Source organism: Cydia amplana, chromosome 11, assembly GCF_948474715.1.
Source record: "Cydia amplana chromosome 11, ilCydAmpl1.1, whole genome shotgun sequence".
Taxonomy (NCBI): Eukaryota; Metazoa; Arthropoda; class Insecta; order Lepidoptera; family Tortricidae; genus Cydia; species Cydia amplana.
In genome coordinates this window covers 11,429,354-11,455,763 of record NC_086079.1, presented here as the reverse complement: position 1 = coordinate 11,455,763, position 26,410 = coordinate 11,429,354, and the positions used below count along the sequence as shown (strand labels likewise).

The 26,410-nt window shown below is 36.3% G+C and overlaps 1 protein-coding gene across 3 annotated transcripts in view; it reads right to left on the bottom strand.

Moving 5' to 3' along the window:
- LOC134652057 (zinc finger homeobox protein 4) overlaps window positions 1-26,410 on the bottom strand; it is a 140,221-nt gene that overhangs the window by 41,574 nt on the left and 72,237 nt on the right. The window contains exon 5 of one of the 3 annotated variants that reach the window (XM_063507203.1): window positions 7,596-7,635. The exons of the other annotated variants lie outside the window; for them this stretch is intronic. Within the exon in view, the coding sequence (XP_063363273.1) occupies window positions 7,604-7,635 (32 nt within the window). The 3' untranslated portion in view covers window positions 7,596-7,603. The remainder of the gene's footprint in view (window positions 1-7,595; window positions 7,636-26,410) is intronic. 3 annotated transcript variants of the gene reach the window in all.

Below are 26,410 nucleotides of genomic sequence, written 5' to 3'. Positions count from 1 at the left end.
TGAGATGCACTGTAACGATCTCACATCTCATCTCACAAGAATACGAAAAAGAAAAGATGGGGATGAAGTACTTATACTTTACTACCACACCTAGCACTGTCACGTGCTGAGTGCGTACACTACACTGTACGCTGCTCCCGCGCACCGGAGCGCGCGTCGCAGCCGTCGCAGGTAGGGTTGCCAACCGTACTATATTATATAGTATTGTACTATATTTTGGCTCTCTGTACTATATATTTTTGGAAAAATATATAGTACGCTAAAATACTATATTTCCGATTAAACGTATTTGGTGTCTCTGACCATGGCTTTAAATCCAGGGCTTGATTTTACTCGCTAAACTGAGCTACTTTTACTGTGGGACAAACCCTAAAATCGGGGAATTTTTTTTGCCTTTTCCATAGAAAACGTCGACATCTGATCAGCTAAACTGTATGAAAAAGTAAAAAATTTTTTTAGAGATTTCGGGGTTGGTGCCATAATAAAAGTAGCTCAGTTTAGCGAGTAGAATCAAGCCCTGGATTTAAAGCCCCATGGTCAGAGACCCCCTGTATTACACTGATGTATAGTATTTTATCTAAAAGTACTATATTTTTTTGAAATGTACTATATTTTTGATGCCTTATTCTGGAAAATACTATATTCCACCAAAAAATAGTTGGCAACCCTAGTCGCAGGCGTCGCTCGCGCATTCCAGCGCTTTTTCACCAGATTCCCTCACGCCGTCTCGCTCCTCTAATTGCGCTTAATTTTTCTTCGTGCCTGTTTAAATACGGCCTTGCGTCCGCGCCGTTTAACATTGCTCAACCTGTTTTCTGACTTAGTCCAGTTCACTTTCGTATTCGGGATAATTTTGGCACTAGATTACTAAAACAGTGCATGAAATCTACGAATATAATTTCTTCATTACGTACTAAAATAAAAAAGCTACATAAAACTTGACTAAAACATTGCCTCATATAATTAAAACACTTTTGGCATTTAAAGCTGTTATTACATAACACGTTTGTGTTCAAGCTACGAGTAAATCAGTGAATGTTGGTCTATCTGCAGTTGTTATGTTAAAGGGCAAGGAAATAAAGACAGCCTAATCAGTCAACGGGCATTCCCTTGAGCAAACCTCGTTGTGACCGGTCAATTCCGCTAACGACCGCCCATCCGCGCTCTCATCAACATAGTAGCAATGAAACCCTAAATCACACCCAATTTAAGCACAACAAGAAAAACCTGTGATTCAGTACGTACAGAGAGCATGGGAACGCTGTAACGAGGCAAACCTATTAAAGAAGCGGAGCGTAGAGAAATATCTCACGATCCTCATTACAAATTATGACCGCATTCCCACTTCAGCCTCTATTAAAGAGCAACAGCTAGGAAATGAGTCGAGGAGCGAGGGGACGCAATTAATATGAGATAATATAAGCAAAAACTAGCTCAGAATAAATGACAAATTGCCCTCGATAAAAAGTGAGTTTAATAAGTGCGAATGCGAGATTCCCGCGCTGATAGTCGGCCGAATGCAAGCTGTTGTCAGCTCTCATAACTATTTATATTGCGGGTGCTGGCTGCTGCAATTTATATTGAAATGACCGCGCTATTTCGCTAAGGAGGTAATTTAAATTTAAATATTTTCGTTGCATGTTAGGTATATTATTGGATATTATCATTATGAACAGACGTTTCCTGTTCTGACACCTTTGAAACTATTGTAGATTCTCCACAATTTTAAGCTAGGAAAGCACTGTGATACTGACCCAAATCTATCCAAGATTAACGAATAGCATACAATTAGTCAAACTTTTTAAATTATATAGACCCGGAGAAACCCATAAAACCTTATTGTATTCTCAATATTTGAACATGATTGATGATTGAATGGTGGATGATTGATTTAAAATATGTTTTTTATCTGTACCTAATGTCTGAAAATAACATATAAAATATCTAATTTTAGTGATTTAACCTCTAGCACTAGGTGCCAACGTACTTACCAGCTATATTCTAAATAGCTAACTGTATCACATAGCATCGATTATAAAAACGAATATAATAAAAACTAAACAATGATGTCACGAAACTTCATTCCGCACCGCACCGCTGACACGACGTGGCACCTCACAACAACCTTTGTCCTCTTGTTACCTCCAAAACGACCACCCGATAAGAATAGAGACAGGAATCCCACAAGCGCGAGCCGATTAAACTTCTAGGTGAAAATAAAAGAGATTGTTTATAAAGCCGGGGAAGACGACATGACAATAGACGCCGGTGATGGACCGAGACTTCGCAGCGTTCGGCGGCGCGCGCGCTCCACGCATCGCCTGTCCCGATCCAAATTCGAATTTACTGTCACTGATTTAGAGTTCATTAATTTGGAGACGCCAGTAAAACATGCGACTATAAGAAGATGATTTGGAAGAGTGGGGGCGTGATGCGGGACAGAGAAAGCTAACGGGGAGCAAGGAGGACGAAGCTACGTCGAGGGTCACAAGCGTGATGTCAGGTCAGCCACTTTTGCACCTCACCATAACAACTCGTCTCAAATTATTATGGACGCTTGATAAGTGTTGGTAGATTGCAGCGTCTTGGTACTTTACGATGTTAATTAAGTGTTTACGTTGCTAGGTGCACTAGCGCCGGAACATTGTTGACAGTCGTGGCTAGCGCCGTTCGCACCGACGTTTTTTGTTTGTCGACACGTCACTCGTCAGCTACTGTGCTTTCACTGGTCTAAAGAGAGCGTTGACATCCAAAAAAACTACGCAAGTGAATACGAGCACTTTTGTCGAGCACATTTGATTATCACGTGATGAGAAATGATCTACAGAATCTGACTCCATCTTGGCGTTGATAAGATAAAAATATTTTAGACGATCGAAACAACATTATTAAGGTACACATTTTAGATGACCGTAATAAAATAATAAAATATTATTATTAGTGTAATAATGATTTATAGCAATAAAAACGGTTATGATGTTGGCCAATAAAATTCCCAAATCTCTTTGCGTTTTAAAATAACTCTAGATTAAGGATAAAAGACTTGAAGCTGGCTGAATCTATTACGTCGGTCTCTTAATGCGTCTTAATGTGTATTTTACGATTGGTATACAAGACGAGAGCGGTTTTACAGCAGTTCGAGCGATCTCTATCTGGTGTTATTAAATCCTCTGATGTTCCGAAATACAAAATTATGAATGAGGAATAAATCAACGGGGGCGGTCGTAAACCGCTTTATGTTTTGTTCTGGCGAATACTTGGGCGAATCCGCAGACTAATGTACACCGTACTAAAACATCCGCCAGCCACAATTATGTTCAGGAGATGAGAGCTTACTCACTTTTGTGACGCGTCGTACTGGTTTTCAACACCCCTATTTTTCTTAACAAAATACCAATTAATTTTCTACAAAATAGTTATATATGTATAGAAATTTTGTAATCAGTAAAATACAATCATATTTCTGAAAGGTATGACAGTATACAGTGAACTTTGGTTTATAGTAGGTATTTACAAAACCAATCCTTTAGTAATGACGACATACCTTATCCAGATAACTACTGGTTAAATTACCATAAAATTAAGCATTTCTTCGAGGCTAGCTCTTAAACATACATGTCATAAAGGAAAGTTAAAACCAAACGTCATTAATTAGAATTAAGTTCTATACAACATCGTAAGGTGGTTGATTTGGTGCTTTTCAATAACAACACATTTCCAATTCATTATTTATTACTTTCATTGAAGTAGTTAGCGCTAATGTATCTGCGTCATTCGGTGAAAAATCGTCAGTCACCATTACTTAAGCAACAGATCTCGTATAGAGATATAGTCAAGGCGATTTTGCTTTTGATCGCGTATCATAAACGCATTAACACTTAATGAAACATTATGAATGGCTACATATTAATGTTAGGGGTGCAGCCACGTCGATATGATAAATGTGTGGCGGATGACTCGCGCGAAGTCCCGTCTTCGGTTCCCGATTGGCACGACATTAGAAGGCAGGCGGCCCTCCTTATAGGCTTTATTCAAGCGTCAGCGCGAGCCATACATGGTAGGCCCCTGTGGAATGTAGAACGACGACGAACGACTATTATGTAGAGCGACTACGGACGACTATTATCAAAACTCTGACTCTGACTGTATCTATAAAATACTTCTGTTCATACATAAACACTTGTAAATAATTTTACAACGAGACCTCTCTCTCTCTTCCAAGCTATATATCCCACATGGTGATGGGGTCAGCTTTCCGTGTCTTTCGCTTCCACTTCACCTTATCCTTTACATCGAGACCAATTGAAATAAATTAAATAAAAACTACTATGAATTTGACCCATTACATTTTTCAAGAGCACTTCATACTTAATTAAAGGCAGTTAGTTAGAAAGGTAATACTATCTATAGGAAGCTACCTTAAACAAAATTCGATGGTGCAAAAATTCACTAGTTACTTAACTTTAATTGAAAACCAAAATCGTGTTCTCAGTCGTGATAGCATCGCTTCCTTGTCACGTTTGTCTGAAGTCTCTGAGCTGAGCTCAGGTAGGCCCGCCTAGTGCTTCACACATTTATTAAAATTCTTTAACGTTTATTTATCCTTGTTTGTTTTAACCGTTGCTCCCAACCACCCGTCCGTCCTCCAGTCAGTCAATTTATTCGTCAATACATCTTATAAATGCATATGCTTTATGAATGTACAATTTTAAACAGTATCCATGCATCACATTTGAAATTCATCAGATTATTTAAAGATCTGGCATTACCATGCCGTTGAGTTTAAAAAGAAGAAACTGTTCCTTAAAACATACAAACAATTGGACGGTCGGAGAAAAAAATATGATCAAAACCTGAAGGAACACAATGACAACTGCATGCTGATGCTGAATCAATCACAAAAAACGGAATCCGGGCAAAAACAACAATTAAAGAGTAAGGCCCGGCGGCCCAAAGAAATATTTAGAATACGTCGGCCAAACACAAGTCGGCTTTTTAAGTTTTTAGTAACGGAGGGCTACACGTGTCTTGATGTCGTCTCTATTGGTTTAGCCCAATTAATGGCGTCTAATGCGGTTCCCGGAACAGCCTAACATAATATATGACTAATTTACATTTTTGTACGGTCTTTTAGTCATTAAATGACCCCTTAGTCGGACCGACTTTAGATTTAACTGTTTGGGATTAAGGATACCTCGTGTTTTATACAAATTCGAACCCATTAAAGTATTAGTTTGAAGGATTTATAAGCTTTTTTTGTATTTTTTTAGGTTTGCTTGATATATCTACTTCGATATAACAATGAGGATAGTTTCAAATAGTTAAGACTACGCTACGAGCTGCCGTATCTCACTGACGCGTTAAGATCATCTTTATAGTAAGCCCTTATTTGATGGTGGTTCCGTAGTTAGCATTAAACTTATGAACATAAGTAGGGATAGGCATAAAGATTCGAACTGCGATTCGTTACGCTAATGCCGAGATGTTATCATAACACGTTACTCATGTGGGCTTTACAACCTGGACCATTATCCGGCCCATTTATTAATGTACTCAATATAACTCAATATAACTCGTAAAGAGTAAGCTGGATAGGTAAATCCAATATTGTTTATAATTAACAAACACAATACATGTTTCTTAGGCTATGAAATTGACAGTCAACTAACACATAGCGCGCATATTGATAAAGTTTGTAATAGATTAGCATCGGCAAATTACGCATTGTTGAAACTAAAGCCTCTAGTTAACACAAAAACTTTAAAAACTGTATACTATGCCTATGTTGAAAGTGTACTAAATTATGCGATTACCATCTGGGGAAATGCAGTGGATGTAAAGCGGGCATTGATTCTACAAAAACGCTCGATTAGAATAATATGCGGGGTAAATTGGCGCACATCTGCGAGATCCTACTTTGTGAAGCTGGAAGTAATGACGGTCATATCATTGTTTATGTACAACTCTGTACTAGAAATTCACAAGAAAGCAAGCACTCTACTTAAGCGTTCGGATTGCCACAATTATAATACGAGGAACAATAGCAAACTAATACTTCCATCACTAAGATTAAAAAAGTGTCAAAAACAGGGAATTTTTATAAAAATAAAGCTATTTAATAAACTACCCACAAATGTCACGGATTTACCTTTTAATTTATTCAAAAAGACAGTCAAGACTTTTTTCCAAAACCATGCCTTCTATTCGATTACTGAATATCTGTCTTTACAAAATATTTTAATTGACGCAAATTGTAAGTAGATTATATTATTATTAAACGTATTTACTTTATATAGTAAATTCATACTCTATTAAGTATAATATTGTGAAATGCTGACTTACCATGTAATGATCATGTTACATTATGGTTAATAAATAAACTAAACTAAACTAAACTAAACGATTTTACGTTGAATTTACGTAATTGAAAAACGGTATTAATTATCGTCACAAATAAATTATGTACGTCACAAAAAAATATATAAGTCTAGAACAATAGTTAACACTTCTAAACAAAAGTTATAATTGATTCTTGTGAAAGGGTAAAGGTGCCTATTAGGGGTACTGCGATGGTATCGCGTTTAATTTGCAAATGCTGGCCTTGTCCGTGATTGAGGTCTGCTGTATTGACAGACTACGCATTCTATGTAAAATATGAAGTCGCATCCGCAGGTATATCGATGGATATGGCATTAAAGTGCATATTAAACCCCATTTGAATACCTAATAGGGTTTCAACGTGCACATTACACATGTAAATAGTTGATCTGCGTTACTTTGTGATAGAGAAGGTACTCATAAAAAAGTTTTTTTTTTTTTTAATAGCGCAAATCGGTGACTGAATATTATTTTTGATTATTTTATATGTATCTAATGTACCTAAGGTACATACATATTGTTTATTGTAAACAAGTATAATATGAACATAGAATGATGTGAATATTTTAAACATACCTAAATAATTTTTAAAACCATAGTTGTACTGCCGCATCCATTGACAAGTCTGCACATTATCATCTTCCATGCTGGTCATCCTTACAGATATAAAGCAGCCTGCCCGATGCCCATACCTTCGCCCAATCGAACAACGCAGTAACCGTGTATGAAGACGGTCAGTTCTTCGTGCCTTTACCCTTCGAACGGCAGGTAGTGATTGAATTATGGTGGCTGGGCTCCTGATTAATGCGCGTCCACATCTGACGTACTATTGTGTGCTGAATCTGCATCCAATAAGAAAAAAGTGAGATCGGGATGCGGAATGTGTGTAAGTATCAGCATTTGTCCCTGTTTATTTGTCTAATTTATATGTCTTTTCATCTAGCTTCGACCAATAATGGGGTTTTAGGTACTCGAAGAGGTATTATTTTATTTTATTTTATTAGAAGAAAATCTTTAGAGGTATGGTCAGTTCTCTAATAGGAATGATTAAATACTGAGAGTGTAAAATGAAAAGTGCGCGTAAACAATAAATATAGCAGACTTACATTTTAATAAACTAAAGTTTTTGTTCAAAACTTTGACGAATATCTTACATTTGGAAAGTCATCGGGTTACGGTCAATACGCGAAAGTTATTTACTTATAAACAGAACTCACAAATCGAGTCAACCCAGGAGACCACTCAGCGTTCCTTTTCCTTAAACAAACAAAAATAAATGAAAATTCAAAAGCCGAAATATAAAACGAATAAGCGGATTAGACGGAACGGAGATGACATTGGAAATTAAGGCTGTTTTCTTTTGTAATTTTCTCCCTTCTCACCCGGGGGTGGGACGTTAAAAATGTATGCTTCCCGGCCGGTCAGCGGGGGCCTCTCCAACATGCCGACGTCTACACACTCACTGTTTATGATACGAGACGACAAATAAAAGATATTCCCTTTCTCCACTTAATTTTGCTCCAAAGATTTATATTTTTCCAAAGAATAAAACGAGTACGTGCGTGAAATACGCTCCTCGTTTGTTTCACTTTCGCATTACTTTTCAATAAATCAGTCTCTTCTAGTTAAGTAGGTACCTAAGGAAAATTAATCCGCCCCGTTTCTATTTGAATCAACTTTTCCAATTACTAAGTGATTTATAATACATGAGTTTGTGATATTTTTGTTGGCAAACCAATCAATTTTTCTCTTAGTATTCATAAAGTAAATTGGCTGAAAGTATTTTCGAAGCATGGAAATACGGCAATATAAGTCAGCTTGGCACTGCATACCTAAGTATAAAAGAGGCTCTCTTAGGACTCATGCACACGTGCCATCCAATCACACATTCTAAGATATAAAAAATAAAAAATATAAAAAAGATTTAGTAAGTAGTTGTCTTTTAAACCATAGAGATCGTGAAGGGAAAAAAATCGCGTTAAGTCAGGGATGTAAGGGTTATTTTACCTATGTCGAAAGGTTTGTAAGTACGTAGATAATATTACACATAAGTAATGAATTTTATTTATAAACTCCTATAAACAAAATTGACGGAATTATAAGGAAGCTGTGGAATGTAAAGGAGATAAAATTACAAATATAAGTGGATATTTTCATACGTTGCCTCTTTAACGTTGTGTTTTGAAAACGTTAATTGAATATTTTTTTTATGTTTAATGTTATTTTATTTACACACCCGAACGAGTAGACTATAATATTTATTATAACACATTCTCTACTATTGTTACATACTAGTCTTAGCTGCCAATATTTTATAGAACAAACGTATGACATGCAACAACATTAGATATAGAATTTACGGAAACCCCCATTCTTGAGAGGCTGCATAGTGCGCGGCGGGCCTAAGCCGTCGTAATTAAAGCGCTACGCGGCGAAAAACCCGCGGGCGTTGCGCGGGCGCGCCAAGCATCGCGTTTTTGCCGCGTCAAAAACACGCGCCGCGAACGCGTCGACCTGCAATAAATTAGGGCCAACGGCGACGCCGACACCGCTCAATACCGCTTAAATAAAAACATTAACGCGCTGAAATAATCGAACGGAAAAAGCGATATTGGACCGATTTGGTCGCGGCAACAACGGCGAAGGACGTGAGCCTTTTATATTTGCGTCGGCGTTTGGCCGTTTCAAAGCGGGTGATACCGAGCTCAAGACTTTAAAAAATGCCTGCGAGTATAGCCAGGGTAGCCCGCGGTTTAGTTATGGCTGTGTTTTGCAAACGAGCTGAGTGCTTGACACCATCTTCATCAGTCAGAAACTTACAGCTCGTCTATAAGAAGTGAATAAAGGGTTCATAATCTATAAACTGGTAAAGGAAAAATGCGAGTTAAGATTTTTCTCATCTTTGAAACACCTGTTACTTATTATTTGATGTTAAAAACTGTATTTGTGAGAGTATTACCTACTTCTGAAACATTTCACGAAATAGTCTAAAACAACTACCGGGTTGCACTTCCCAAGCAGTTGCATTTTGTTATTATTTCTCAATTCCTACGTCATGTTTATACTTGGAGGATATAATCAAACGGAGACGCCATGTCTGTAATTTTCTGTACAAAACAGTCTGCCGATTTTTGCGGGGGAGGGGAATGTCAAATGTATGCGTAACGTAAAAATAGCCATGTCAGATAAACGTCAGTCCATACATTGTGTATGACCGTTGGCCGCCTATTTTCGACAGAGGGGAAAGCCTGTTAATGGCTACTCCGTTTAGTTGTATCCTCCAAGTGTTTATACATATTTACTGACTCGGCATATAAGTAAGTCGGCGGAACGGCTGCGACTGAAGGGCGCGCAAGGTCAGGCCACGGAACCAGCGGGGATTATGATCAAGTTCTAATATAGAACCTGTCAACTACAGCGCTGTTACGCACATGGGACGTAACAACTATTTTTAGTCGCACCTGTTTGTCATGATAAAAATGTTACGAGGTTGTTACGGAAAGTATATGCGGGTGCAGTTTAGAAAAACAATAAGATCTAACTACCCTACGTAACCTCAAGCAGAAAAAAAATAAACTTTAAATAAATGTCATATACTAAGAAAAAGTGACCAAGGCCTCCAGTGCCCCAGGCTGGAATCGAACCAGCGTCCTTTGCTATCGCGGCAGGTGCCGCTGCCATTCGGCACAATATTTTCTGAAAATAATTTAATTTGTTCTAATACGGGAAAAAAATAGTGATTGAAATATTTAATTAAGCTGCATTATACATTATAAAACTTTTTCAGACGTACAAGTGGTAAGTAGCTTAATGTTCATTAAAATAATTTATTTCGACGTAAACAATAGGTACAAGGAGGAGACAGTAGGAGTTACATAAAAAAAATATATATATATATATTTCTTGAGGGATCTTCACTCTTCAGTATAATGTTCAGTAGAGGATTCCTGCACCGTCTTCGCATTCAAAAGCTTTGATACGTCGTCTCGTACCTCTGACTCTAAGGGTAACATTCCATTTCTGACCGCAGTTGCACTACTAGTACGGAACGCGTCGGTGTTACTGTCAATTTCCATAGTAAAATAAACAGTAGTGCAGCTGCGGTTGGAAATGGACTGTCACCTTTATGGAGATAGCTCTTATCACAGAAATTTGGACTTTAACTTTCAGCCAGAAAATTATTTGTGAGTATGCCTTTCCCTAAGTAGTAGCTTAAAGTTGATCCTGAAAAACACCTCACAAACGACTACATATCAATGTGGCTTACGGGAAACTAACATGTGGTTTAATTTATAAATATTTCGAGGTTTTACTGAGAAACAACGTAAGAAATTCCATAATCTTAATTTTCATAGATTAATTTATTTAAAAATAATAAGGGGAAGTGCCGTTTCGAAAGAAACACTATTTTTTTTAGGAACTTATTTAAAAAAAACTGTGGTAAGTACGAGTAGGTATCACATTACCAATGCACTTACTGTTATTGCTAGTTTCACTCGCGGATCTCCTGGCTCCACATTATTGCTAGTATATCGAGCTGTGACGTAGCTAACCTAAACATACCCTGTTTACGTTCGAAATGACGTCAGAAAATTGTTTTAGAATTGATCTGATATTTGAGTGAAATACTTCATATAACTAAGTAGTATTTTTGTACAAATAAATAGGTAATAATTTTATGAAAGTAAATATTTTTAATGCTTAGTAAAATGAGGGTTAGGTACTTGTTGTGTGTAGGACAGTATGTTATTAAATAACTCAGTATACTACTTTTTACTTACAGGGCGTTAATATTAGAACGTCCTTGAACGTAATTTTCTTCACATTCGGAGATGGTTTACTGTGCTCAGTCCTGATACCATGAATGGCATAACTACGTAGTTCGCATAAGACCAACACGCGTTTGGCGTCTGGTGCTAACTCATATTGCATGATTTGTCAGCGGGCGAGACACCCCTGGCGGTAGACAGGTACCGTCGAAAATTTAAATCGAATTTCTTAACAATATATTTACGTGCTCAACCAGGCGTGTCTCACTCCGCGATTTCGTCGCTTTGCTACAGGTAACTAAAAGTACTTACATCCGTTCCGGCCCCAATTTTGGGGAAAGCCAATAAGCCGCGCGTGGCGCTGTCTCCACTTATACTAGCGGCCATATCTGTGCTGATCGTAACAGACGCGCGTAACAGTTAGAGAGTGAGTCTTCTGTACTTAGTACTATTATTTATTCTGTGGCTCAACTTATATAGATTTGATATTTGTTACATTACATACTTGTACTACACATATACATGTAATTATTATTATTACATACCTAACGAGGTCTACAATTTGTATTTATATTATTACTTTGGAAATGGCCCGGTCGTTATTCGGTTATTGAATTGCAAGTTTATTTATTAATTAATCTTTTTCAATGGCTTAAAGAAGTCATCATCTCACATCAACTCACATGGTGGTACATACAAGTTAAATACAGGTATTTAACTTGTCTTGTATGTACCACCGATGGTAGGTATACTAGAGTTACCCGGTGTGATGTAAAATGTTAAGTATGTTATGATTTATGAGAAAGTATTAACTGTGATAAAATGACTTAGCCAATGGCTTCAGTCAAATAATAGTGCCTTAAAATACCTAGTCGTAAATCTACTGTCACCATCCCGATGGTCAGCAAAACGGAATTAGTATTCGACAATGCAATTTCAGTGCACTATCTGATCGTAACTAGTAGGGGCGGTCCGAAAGGGGTGGTGGTGTATATTCATCTTGTTAGGTATGCGCCCGGATGCGCCAGCTTCGGCAAACACAATAAGAGCTTTCTTGCCTCTTCTTGCCTTCTTTCTTGCCCCCTTCTTGCCTTCTTGCCTCCCTCGCTCTTATGGAAAACTTATTAGACCGAGGCCCGCCGGGGAATCCTTTTTCCTTGGGTAAATATTTGAGAGAGAAATTAAAATTTGACAGCGGACGCTCTGCCGCGAACGTATTCTGTATGCCCGTACGTGATAGTTGGGGCGTAAAATGAAATTTATATTGAATTTGGAGTCTTTGTTGGTGCTTCGGGATACAAAATGTATTTGTCAACTACATCCTTATTTGTTAGAGACGTATCTATCGGCGTTCTTTTTTGGTTTTTACTGTCGGACTGGATACCTAAATGACATATTTGAAATATAAACCCTCAATTACAAATATGTGGAAATAAGTTGTCCGTAAATTACCCTGAGGCGCCTGCAGAAGTTCCTCCCGCTTCCGACTAAAATTATGTTGGCTCAGTCTCTTCTGCTTCCACTTCTCGATTACGCCGATATTGCGTTTCTCGATCTGAGACAGGAACTGCTTGACAAGCTTGAACGCCTGCAGAATATGTACATAAGATTTGTATTTGGTCTAAGGAAATACGATCATGTTTCTTTATTTCGCATTCAACTTAATTGGCTTCCCATCCGCCGTCGCAGGGATCTGCACATTCTTACTCTTCTTTTTAATGTTCTTTTTATTCCTTCTTCTCCTCTCTATCTCTTACAAAAATTCAAGTTTTTGGCAGATGGTAGTGGCCATCGCCTTCGATCGAGTACCAATCTTGCACTGGCAACACCTCATCACAAATCTCGTGCGTATGGTAAATCTTTTGCGGTACGAGCTGTTCAACTTTGGAATGAGTTGCCTCCCTCCTTAAGGCAATCTCAGTCCGTTGCGTCGCTTAAGGGGCAGTTAAAAAAGCTGTGGCTATCGGACCGGAATTAACTTGTTCGTGACTATAGATATTTTATATATTTTTTTTATATTTATTATATATAATGTAGGTATTCTATATATTTGAAATATTGTTACTTCTAATTTTTATCTTATATTATTTATTTTCGCCCTCTTATAATTTTATTGACTTTCTATTGTACTCAGTGCTATATTTGTCTACCGTTCTTCATCAATTCTCATCTACTCAAAGGTTAACTGGAAGAAATCCCTTAAAGGGATAAGTTCGCCTTTGTACTGCCTATCCTGTGCCATAAATTTGTGTTTTGTGTTTTGTACAATAAAGAGTTTATACATACATACAGACATAAATTACATTATACCACACCTTAAAAAGTTTATTGTTCAACGCAAACTATCACCAATCATTCAAAACAAAGTGACTATATTTAGTGACTTAGTGTGGACACACTACCGTGCTCTCGGTCCTACAACACATATTTAGTTGGTTTTGGCCAATCAGTAATGTATAAACTCTTTAATACTCAAGTGAAAAACACCGTAAATAGGTATCTATAAAGAATTATTTCTATACTTAAGTTCGTACCTAATATTCCAATATAATCTCAGACAGTTCCCAAAATCAATTCCATTCAGCATTAAGGCACCTCTACACCGTCAATACGAACGGATTCTCAATTTCCACGGCGCTCCAACTTTTAATGTGCACCTATACAAAGCGACTTTACCAATTTGACTAGGCAAAGAGCCTGAAAACTTCGAATAAGGTAAGAGTGCTCGCGTGCATTTGAAATGAGGGTTGGCTATTACTCATATGTAAATACGAGACGTGTGAGCCGCGCACATAGCTATCTCTGTTGTAATTTGGGGGTCATTTGCATATACCGGGCTATGTTTGAGGGAGTAGTAGCTTAATCTATGTTAAAAACGCCTTTTTAGTTGTATATTAGGAGGTATTTTTATTGATATTTATGTAATTGTAGCAAAATATTATTAAAAGTACGATATACTTAATGTCAAAAATCGTCAGAAAATAAGCTTGTAAATTTATAAAAGGTTAGTAAGACTTTTTTTTTATCTACTTATTTAAAAGAAGCCTTTATCAAAAAGACATGTGGGCTCCTTTGGGCCTCTATGATAAAGAATTTCAACTAAAATTGTTAGTAAGACTTATAAACAAGATAATTACAACTGGATAATTGAATAGGCGCACCGTAGTTTACTACAAAAATACCCAACTGATTGTTTAGATTAGATGTTACCTACCTAAATTAGAACAAAGACAGATTTAAGATCGTATTTGACTTTTTTGTTTCTAATAATTAGGTACGTCATAGGACACCGAAGCATTAAATATAGGTACACAAACAGGCAAAAACGCGTAGAATAGTACCTCATATGCAAAAATGTGTTCCTTTCAGAAACGGGAGATACATTTCTGTATACATAAAGGTGGTTTAACTCAAGATTTCAGAGTTTTTCATAATTACATTGGCTATATACCGTTCGGCACACGCGAAGCAAATGTGGTCATTTGTTAGGGCGCGCGCTCGGCACGCGTCTCACGTTTCGGAGCTTCCTCATTTTTCACTACATTGGTTTTACGTGTGAATTATTGTTTGTTTCTGTTCATTTCGTTTGTTTACGCTGCAAAGACTTTAAGGTTTAGTGGAAATGGAAACGGGAGTTTAGACTGGCTTGGATGTGCACCAAAATGTAAGGTGAATTTATATAAATTGAATTGATTTTTTTTATCCTGACAATGTTTTAAAATATGTAACTAGATAGGGGGACAACAGGGTTTGTAATCGAACAACATGATATCCTAAATATGTACTTTTTACGTTCGTGGTTTATATTGTGAACTTGGGTGTGGTGGAGAGTTTTTAAATTATAAAGGGCTCAATTTAAGTACGTTATCTTATATGAGAATTCACATACACCACACCGCATTTTCGACAGTAAATAATTATAGTTACTTGTACATAGGCACAGGCAGTACCAAGTATCTTAGCTTTTCAATTGTTTACATGAAATAACAGCACATCACTTAGAAACATTTATTTACACATAGGTAATTATAATCAACAATGAGGTGAAACTGTACACACACGAGCCTTTCCTTATATGACTCCCACTTTCCCATATAAATTTCAGCCCCTTTCAGCCACACACGCTTAACACCCCTTACATTAAGGGGTGATATCCCAGTAATTAAGCAGGGTGGGGGGGAGGCTGCACGGCTGGGCGTGACGCGCAGGCGTACTGGGTGTAATTACCGCTCATCGTTGCTTCATTAAGGCAGGGTGGGCGTGGTGATTAGTGTAGGTGTGTTATGTAATGAAAATGTTGTCTTAGGTTTGTATGTGCGCGTTTTCCTTAATGCTTGTTGAGGCTGAATTGCGAGATGCAATAATAATGGGGCGGATGACAAGGGGAAATGTTATAGCGTAGAAAAGGCTTTAGGCGGGCGGCTAGTTTTAATTGAAAAGTTGTTTTGAATAGAACAAAACATAATATTATTATGTAAATATAAAAAAGGATATATTATTGAATAGGTAAGTAAACTATTATTATTATCGAACGATAATACATGATCTTACTCGAAATGTAAAGTCATGTCTTATGGATTTCAATAAAAAATAAATGAGCGTTACAAAATTTTACGTTAGCGTTATTAACATATTTAGTTAGGTACCTACGGAAACCTTCAGGATTGAGACCTAGGATGTTTAATAAGCCCTAACGCATAAACCAACCTTTACATCTAGAGGCGCCTCATCAAAACGTCACTGGATTTACGACACATAAATAAACTGTATTATTTATAAGTTATAACGTATAATACGAATAAATAAAACTAACGTATCTGGCGCACATTCAAATGAAATGGGCTCGAAATCCTAGATAAGGAGGCTTTATGAGGGAATAAGGGGGTGACGTGGGGTGGGAGGGGGCATTAGTCTCAGCTTCCTAATATAAATAAAGGTACATTGCTACGTGATTTCAAAACGTATTAGTACAGTTGGCGGAGCAGTAATGCTGGGATTCGGGAAGTAAATAGGTTTTCGAAGGGGTGTTTCTTTGTGTTTAGTTTAGGTTAAATGTTATTTTAAGGTAAAATAACTAAGCAAGCTTTGTTTTGGAGTTTGATGTAGTTAAATAGGTATTTTATTAGCTAAGTACCTTAACTGTTTGTATACAGTTAACTTTATAAACAAAAATCTATTGTCTATTCGCTTAAGTGTATGTACCTAATGTCAAAGTTGTCTAATATGCAATACAGTGTATCTTTCCTTGGCGTAACTACACACACAGCGCTAAGGGGCTATACATAAATTACGTCATTTAAAATTAAGGGGGGGGGGGGTCTGGATCAGATGATGGTAGCATGACGTAGGAGGAAACGGGGTCATTCGAAGCATGATTTTTGGATGATTTTAGGGAGGGGAGGGGGTCAAAAATCGTCAAAAATAGATGACGTAATTTATGAACAGCCCCTAATTCAAATACTTCATCATAGGCAGTGCGATAAGAACACATCTTTGAAAGTAGGTATATTGGCAACAAATATGTTTTATTTTATTTTATTTACTTTTGTTACTGCAAGATCACGATGGAGATCGGTTAAAACTGTGTCTGTTTTGGCAGCGAGTCGCGGAGCGTGCCGTCGAACCGACCCCATTTTTCGGAGTCGCTTAAAAATCGAGTTCATTTGAAGGTTCCGCGGGCGGGTAAAGAGAAATGTCTAGTGGCATATCTAAATAGTATTATTTACATAAAAAATCGTAGCACGCGACGAGGTGACGGTACTCATGTAAATCGCCTTTTGAGAAGCACGTCACGTAGGGAGGAAGGGTGCATATATTTTTGATTTGTTCTTGCCTACGCAATTTTTCCGCGTACCCTTCATCTTGATTCGTAATGATGCGAACTTCGCCGCAAGCGCGGAGTAAATCTTGATTTAAAATAGTTCCTGGGTTGTCGCGCAGTTTGTCAATCAAAAGATCTACGAACCCTTATAAAGGACGGGCGTTACCCAGCTTTCAATCACGGGCGCGCGTTACGGCCGACGCGACGTAAGGTCTACTGCCTTCATTTGTCTACGTGTCGCTCCGACCCGAATTATGCGGAGAACATATTTCGATCCCGATCCCGCAAGATATTATCTCTTCCGTAATTTTTCTTGCCTTAGTATTCAAGACACAATGTGTTCCCCGACATGCTTAATGCCTTTCACATGTATATGTAAAGAAACGTAAGGAAAACTCGAGTTTCGTTTGGGAGGGAAATGAAAAAATGTCAATGATTGAGCGTTATGCCCATGGGAATGGATTTGTAAGGTGGGGTAATGTTACACGTGTCTCATAGTTGAATTGTCAATTTGATTCGGAAAGAAATATATAATTTTCCTGGAGACAAATAAATTGTTCGTAGAGAATAATAAAGATAGAGTAGGTATTACGTGGAATTTCCTTCCTACCCTTGTGCTATGTAATGTTTTAAAGGATTTAAATGAGTTACGAAAAAAAGATTGCTAACTTCTTAGGGGCAATGTCTAGTTTTGACTTCTCTGTGAAATAATTACGCTTTACAAAGTGTCCTCCTTATCTCCCTCCGCCGCTCCCCATCTTCGTTTGTCCCATTTATCCTGAAAACGTCGGCTACCTAGCTACCTACCTCCCTATATGGACGTATAAGCTACATGCTTCTTAAATTGTTTATTGCACAAGGAAGTTCATTTAGTAGGTAATTGGTAAACATACGTTTCACATTATGTATAGTTTATAGTACGTACGTCGGAAGCAGTAAAATAGTAGGCTTACCTATAGGATTTCATAAAAATTTAGTATAAGTTTACCTAATTAACGAAGGTTCTGGAAAACCATCCAATTATCACAGGACGCTAAATGTTGTTTTAGTTCTTTTGCGATAATCTAAGTACACGTAGGTACTCGAGAGTCTGCACCTATAATTTAAGTACTAACTTAATTAATTTCACATTCCATTTGGTTTATTTATTAGGAGTTGACTTTGGATAGTCATAAATGTGCATCCATGATAATATAATATATGATATTTGCTCGCAGTCGCTTTGGTCTTGTATTTACCTAAAAAGGAAAACAAAAATGTCGCGGCTTACCGTGCATCGTAAAAAACCCGAACACTGCGTCCAGACCAACAACAAAAATACTTTATTTATATGCTAATGTAATTTATATGATGCTTAATGTCTCATAGCTGGTAACGCACGATTCTGTTCTGTTCTTTAGGGGGTTGTTCCAATAGAAAATGATTCTTATGCGTTAGGTATTAAAGTGTCGTTTGGTTTGCGGTGTGTGCCGTGTGTGTCGATACGATTATGAATGCGCAGTAGGAGGTAGCTTCCAGCTTCCTTGCAGTGGGAGGCGAGGGAGAATCAATAAAAATACGCGAGAAAAGCGTTGATTATACAACTGGAGTTTGGAGGAAAACGCTTTCAATGACGGGACATGTTACTGCTTATGACTATTTGAGTATGTTATTTTGGACGGTACAAGAATTTTCATGAGAAACGGGACGAAAATCCGTGTATGAAAAGGTGTTTTGATAATATAGGTAATTATAAAGCAACAAAGTATGCAGTTAGAATTTTCAAATAAGTTTTAATATTAGACGTAGTTATGTCCCTACCAAGACTTTTAATCCCAATTTTTTTAAAGTTGCTGTGAGAATAACCCTATGTAAAAGTTGTGTCGAAATAATACCGTTTTAGCGATATTAAGACCGTCTGTTTTCTACCCCTAAAGATAGTATCTTAATTGTTTATTTAGAAATAAATCTCCCGAGGTCATAAGATGAAAAACACTGTCCCTTTAGCATTTTGTCATCATCCTGAAACATCGTGGCACATGTCTGGATCTGGCTTAAGAGAAATTCAAATTATATACTAAAACAAAGGAAACCATAGAAACCGAGTGATGGACATTCCATCTCAGCATCGCGAAACATTTGCATAAAAATCGAAGGGACATGCCTGGACGACCGCCTTAAATGCAGATTTGAACTGCGAAGTAAATAAAATATAAGGAATGAATTACAGTTGCTTGTGGAATATGCAAATTAGGTTTGTGATGTTTAGCATTTGTACATATATGTATAGTGCATGACTTAAACAATTGATGGATAGCCGATCCCAGCCTTTGAATCGAAAGTTAACAATCTGTTTAATACCTACTGCGACTGCTCTGAGAAGAGTATTCTACTGAGATAATACCTACTCGTACATTATGTATGCGAAGGTCTTAAGTGATATTGAGAAATATGACTAAACATGGCTCAAATGCGTATTAGTATCTACAATTTACTTCCGATTGTAGAACATGGCATTTAAAAACCTATTTTTATATAGCTTTGCTACTGAAGCAAATTAATGTCATTGATATTAAGTTCGATATTAAATTACATGAATTATTGAACAATGGCTATTTAATTAGGCTCATTTTTATTTAAAATACTTGAAAATGTCAAAACACACCACCTGCGTAAATTTATAGTATTCTTAATAGGGTTCGAGCTCTTGTGACTGTAAAAATGATAAGGTCGTAACCAAAGCGAAACTCAATACAAGATACGCCATTTTAATACTTACCTTATTAATGTAGGTGTAAAAGGGAGCTCGTTTACTTACCTGGAACAGAAAAAGTGGAATTTGAGCAATGAAATGGCACTTTTATCTATAAATAACGCATTTATTTAATCGTCATAAACGACAAATTGATATTTAGAGTTCCGTAGTAAACACTTAGCAGAGTACCTACGTACTCTGAAAGTTTAACTCGTGCGTCTGTATGTCCCTCCTTTCGCTCCTTAGGTAAGATACCTTTAGTACTAGAAATCAATAACTTAATATGGGTAAACATATTCCTGATATAAACAGAAAGAAAAAGATTTTTTTTTATTTCTTCCTTTAAATATTTTAAGGTGAAGTCGCGAGCAGTAGCTAGTACGAATTATTAGATAAGTACTAAGTAATATCAAATGAACCGAGGTGTGAATAAATGTTTTACAATGTAACATACTTCTCTTAAAACCTCTTAAGTGACCTCAGATTTTATGAAATGACTATACACCGATATGGCAAGAACCGTTTCACTTTTTCTTGACAATTAAGTTATTATCCTTTTATAGATGATTTGATTAGTCAGTAACGGCAATCAAAGTAATCATATTATGCCTTGACGTCTAACTAAACAGTAACGACCAGTTTTTTTATTAAATTGCTTTATTAGTAGGTACCTACGTGGCTTAACGTATGCAGGGCGCGGCGTTGTACGACTGTATAGGTGCGTGTTAAATGTATTTTGCGTTGTTGTATATTTGTGTATAGATATGATTAAAATATACATACTCGTAATTTATACACTTAAACTGGAAATATCATATCGATGCAGTATGTTCTAAACTAGCGCGTTTTGTTTTTGCTCTAAGAAATCTTAAAAATTCAATTTCCACTCAGGCCGCGTTAGCAGCTTACCACGGATATGTATCATCTACCCTTAATTACGGCCTGCTACTGTGGGGTAATTCTGTTGACGTCCAGAGGGCATTTGTGATCCAGAAATATTGTATACGAGCATTGGGTGGCGTTAAATTTGATGACACGAGCAGACCTCTTTTCCAAAAGTTTCACATTCTCCCCCTAGCCTGTATGTATATTTTAAAGGTATGTCTTTTTACAATAAAGCACCCGGAGTACTTTATAAAGCGCGAGGAAATGTTTGCAAGAGAACTCCGGGCTCAGTAGTCTCAGTACCAACATCTACTATACCAGCCAGCCTGTACGTCTGATATTTGTAGGAGAAATGCATTTAATATGTGTGTTGTAATATTCAACAACCTCCCTAAAGAGCTCAGAATGTTGAATGGGAAAGTATTTAAAGTAAAATTGACTGAATGGCTACATGAACATTGTTTTTATAGCGTTAAGGATTATTTAAAATCTAAATTATAATGTTTAAAATGACAATTGCCGATTTGTATTTGATATATGTAATTAACTTTTACTTTTGACTAATTTTACTTTTGACTAATTCTACCATAATACTTTAATTTTATTTTAATTGACATTGTTTTATTATTATTTTGTTTTAATGAATTGCATGTCATAAATTAGGAATTAGTACCTTAATGTACAATTTTGTAAATATTTTGCATGTTGATGTTGTGTCGACTGAATACTGTGTCCAACTAGTTGAGTATAAGATCTGATTGTTACGTATTCAAGCAAATAAATATATTCTATTCTATTCTATTCTATTCTTAAAGCGACAATTTAATCAGGTTTCCTTTAATTTTTTTATACAAAGCGATTTTTTTCAAATATGTTAAATTTATTCTAAGCTTAATAGCATCGTTCGCAGACGTTTCTGCTTGTTAAAAATTAAAATTATATTAAATGGATCAAAAAATCATATCAATACAAACCGTATTTGTTTTGAATGTCGGTCTCTAGACCATAGAATTAAAGCGAAAAAAAAAGTATTGCCACTTTACATACAGGGGATCGAAGAACCCTAAAAACGGACATGGCGAAACTGAACACATTCTACGGATAATTCGCAATAACAAAAACTTAAACCCTTCAAAAATCATGTAGGTATTATTAATATTTACGTCACGGCGAATTTAAGAAGCTATAAATTTTTGCCATTAAGATAATAATAAGAGCTGGTGTCGGGAACAGGATGCTATAATGCCTTTTGTTCGCGACCTCACCTCGTGCATACCAATGAACTTCTCTAAAAACCTACATACGAGTCGTTTTAATGTTTAATTATAGACATTTCTGCATTTGAAATCGTCATTTTTGCTGAAGCTTAATTTTTCTGATACAAAAGTTGTAACTGCTTAAGGTTATATACCTAGTTTATTCCGGTACATAATTTACAATAGCTAAATACTTTATCTAACTAACTAATATGAGATTGAGAAACATTCAAAAGAAAAAAAGAAAGAAAAGTCATATAAATCCTCAAAACAACCTGGATTATCAATATTGAGCTTTCTTTTGCGGACTGAAACTAGACACTAAATGAGATTGAACATAAAACAATGGCGTTTTAAACCTTAGAAACCTAATAATGATGTCGTTATTTTGAGTTTTACTACAAATTTTACAGCACGGAGGTTAGCAAAGTGTCAACAATATTAGAAAACCAGCAATTGTCAGGTCGTAATGTTTAAACGGTTGGCACCATTTAAGATTCACAGCCACGCTTGATAGTTTTACGGAATATGACAGCCAGTCATTACATTACGTATATAACTGCGTACAAAAAGCTGGCAAAATATCAGAAGCCATGGCGAGGCGTGGAGAATGATAACGACCAGGGAAAGTCCCAGGCTGATTTATAGCTGTATTTGAACGGGGTTCTGATCACTTTATGATAGCGAAAACTACCTTCTTTATACATATACTTCTCACCTTGGTGTATCGCGGATCACGAAAATTAAGACCTCTATGTTGAAGGCATAAGAGCGAGTCAAGCCTGGTTTAACAGCGGGAAAGCTCGTAAGGTGCGAAATGCAAATGGCTCGGATTAAGTTGAATGTAACGAAGTAAGATGGATATTACATGAGCGTGACCGAAGATCGGATGGACATCTTCATAACGGAAAGTGACGATTTGAGGAAATTGTGATGATGTCTTGATACTACCTGATTTCCCTGTGATGCTTTTTTGAACGGCTGACTTACACCTAAACCTACCTACTATGTTTCCTTATTGAACAAAACTTTGTATCAAATAGTGCTTCTCAACAAGAATGTATTAAATAACAATATTTTAACAAGTATTTACTAATAGAAAGAACATGAATATTTAATTAAATTACAGTTAATATGTGATGTCATTCATACAACCTACTAATTAATAGGCTGGAGAGTAAAGAACCCATTCAAATATCAAGACATGAGTCACTAAGTTAGACATTAAAATTTTACTAGCAAGCACCTGGAATTTAGCGACACGGCCATAATAAAAATAAGTTTATTTAAATAAAATGCAGCGCTTAGTATGCAACTGTGCGCGCGAATCTTTCCATTGTTTTCGCTAAATGACATCAAAGTTGTGTCGGCGAGTTGTATTTAGAATGTGAAATAATTCAGTGTTCTTGGAAATATGCGCGGGCTTAGGGGTTAGGCGCTGTCCATTGTACAGTAACGGTCATAAACAGCTACACAGTTTTTCACCTTATGTCATGGGACTACGGTGGATATGTGAATACATGTACCTGATTATGAATGTATCTTCTCTGATTCGTTGAACATAAGACAAACTTATTTATACCACTTACTTTGAACAGGATTGTTAATTTTTTTCACGTAGACGATTTTACCTTGAGGCTATTATCGAAAGTTATATGTAAATAAGTAGATAGATAAATATAAGAGTGCTTAAATTATTATTCTGTTTCTATTCTACAGAATTGTATATATTTATTAGATATTCAATCGTCAGCGGAATAGTAAATAATGTTAATATACTCTCGATCCGTACCTTAATGTAAATAAAGAATAATCTAGCTTATTCTAATATACGTTCCCATAATCAGAAGGCCACATTCGTCGTCAACCTCGCGTTGAAAGTCTTGCCATATTTAGGAGCACCCAAGGTGCATTGTTGTTGAGATAAGGCTCGGACCCCATCCATCATTTATGACAATTAATTAAACGTATTAGAGTTATTAAACAATCAATACCTACTTATACTTTTATGGGCAGCGAGTACATGAAACAAAAAGGTCAATTACAATATAAAAAAGACACGGTAGTTAGATCAAGTAAAGCTTTTAGGGTTACGTTATGTTCAGAGGCTTGTGCGATTGCAGTAGGTTCACAAATGATGAGCAAAGCTATTTATAATGGCCATCTCATCCCGGTAATTTCACGAACCTAATAATTAAAAGCAAACATTGGCAATTCGTCTTACATTTCTTGTTTGAAAAGGTATCTTACTAAGTTACTACACGATCTAGAAAAGTCAAGATGAAAAGCCAATAGTCGTTAAGTTAGTAAAATTGGGGCAATAGAACCCTAAGGTTAAGAAATGAGTATGTAGTACCTACTTTTAATATTTAATGAGGAAGTTTTATGTTCGATTTCGTACTACGCAGCATCTTATTTTTCACATTAAAGGTAATCTAAATTTTATGAGTCCGGTAATCAATTTAACTTCAAACGTTTCTAAGGATAAAGAATTCTGCTTTGCGAATAGAATTCAATTACTGGGGCATGGAAACTTTTCCTATTAAGGGGTTACACGTGAGCGATCATGAAACTTTTATCAGCGGGTGTATACGTGATTTTGCGGGTTTATACAGGCCACAAGGCCGTATGATAATGCCACCGAAGGTTCTTCAGGAACTGTTTATTATTTATCAGATTACGTGAAAATCAGACAGTGTCACGTTGCTCGACAAAAACTATAAAATAAAAAAACGCGACGCGACGGAAAATAAATTATAAAAACTTTGTTATGTATTCAGAGGCGATGAAGTGGGTTCCTTCTGAGGAGATTAATATTGGTCAGGCATCGAATCATCGCGAATATTTATCGAGAAAATTCTTTTAGAAAAAAGAGTAGTGTATTGCTTTGGAAATGATCTACAAACTTTATTCAACTATTTTAAAAACAATCAATGGCTTCTATTTTGTGATTAGCATACTACATATGGTTACTTTACTTGCTGGTTTTGTATGTCTTATTAATAGCATAGATTAGGCGGAACCTTAAAATATCAGGGCGATATTAAAATACGCGAGACACGGCGCAGGCGCACTGTTTGGGCTACAGTCACGTACTCCCGTAATGACAAATTCTCGACCATTGTTATTGTCGGTTGACGATTTTTTCCAACGTTCTCATTTTGAGTAACAATGTGAACGTGCCAATAGCACATTTTACTGGAATTAATTATGCAAAAAATCACCCGTTGAGGTTATTGCGTTTGTATATTAACACCTCAAATGAACGGGAACGTCATGGAATTATTTTTATTTTATATCACGGTCATAAACTTACTTAAAAAACCAAAAGTGTACTAGGTATTTAAATAAGGCACGTATTTAACCGGTCAACTAATTAATCGAATTTGGGTAGTTAAAAAAAATTGAAATGGGTACTAAAATTAATAGTTTGGCAACAAAAACGGAGCCTTAAAATATATGAATATGAGCTGTATTTTAATGCCGTTACAGCTTTTGATTATTTTTAGGCAGGTACCAAGTATTTATTTGGCAACTGAATTATTATATTGGAGACCATTTATGAAGCACATTTTAAAAAGAAAACGTCTATCTATATTTAAAAAATGAAGTTCTTTTAAAATATTTTGTTTGGTCATTACACGGCCAACCTAACACGTTCCTCCTCGCTTCGCTCGTCGTCGCACCTATCTGTTGACTTTGGCAGAACACAGTGGTAACTATTGAACTTAGTAATTAAAAATTGAAAGATCTAATGGTGTTAATGGCCATTAGGTGTTTCATGATTAGGAATTTCGACTATTTATAAGTATACTGACCATTGCGTATTGGTAAATTAATTTGAGGTGTTTTGTGTAAAAAGTGACCAATATTCATTAAATTTAACTGCTTTCGTGTTAAAATACTACCAGAGCTGAAACGATAAGCTCAATTATGATTACTTAGGTGTGAACAACTAGATGACAACCAAATTTTATGATCGCTTTACAATATTATTTGCCAATTTATTACCTATCACTTCAATTTCCCTATATTTTTTTTTGGGTGGCTTGATTTTGCAGCCAGTTTTTTTGATAATATGATGCTTATATTTGAGGCTAATATAAATTTTTTGGCGCTAAAATATTAATGCACAGCCAAATTATATTATTATTTGCCCAATTAAAGTTCCTGTTTAATATTTTAGTTGCCCGGTTAATAATAAGTCTTTAAATACATAGCCAGCCACCCTCACATAGCCACTCTTTCACCTGATTATTGTAATAGCGATAGATATAGAGATAGTAGTTATTTGGCTTCACTTACTTATTTCAACTTGGTGGAACAAAGTTTCTAGATTTTAGTATTCTTAATGTGAGGAGACCTATTGGTCTAGCTCAGTCTGTTTAGATCCCGAAGCGCGTATCATGTACCTACGCATGTCGATTTTGATTCATAGCCTATTTAACTGTTGCATGTTGCGAACTCGAAAATGCTCTCGTCGGTCATACTAATTCGTATCAAATTTCTTGGAGAATCTGAATCGAACCTTAGAAATATTAAATTTAATGTCTACAAAATGCAAATA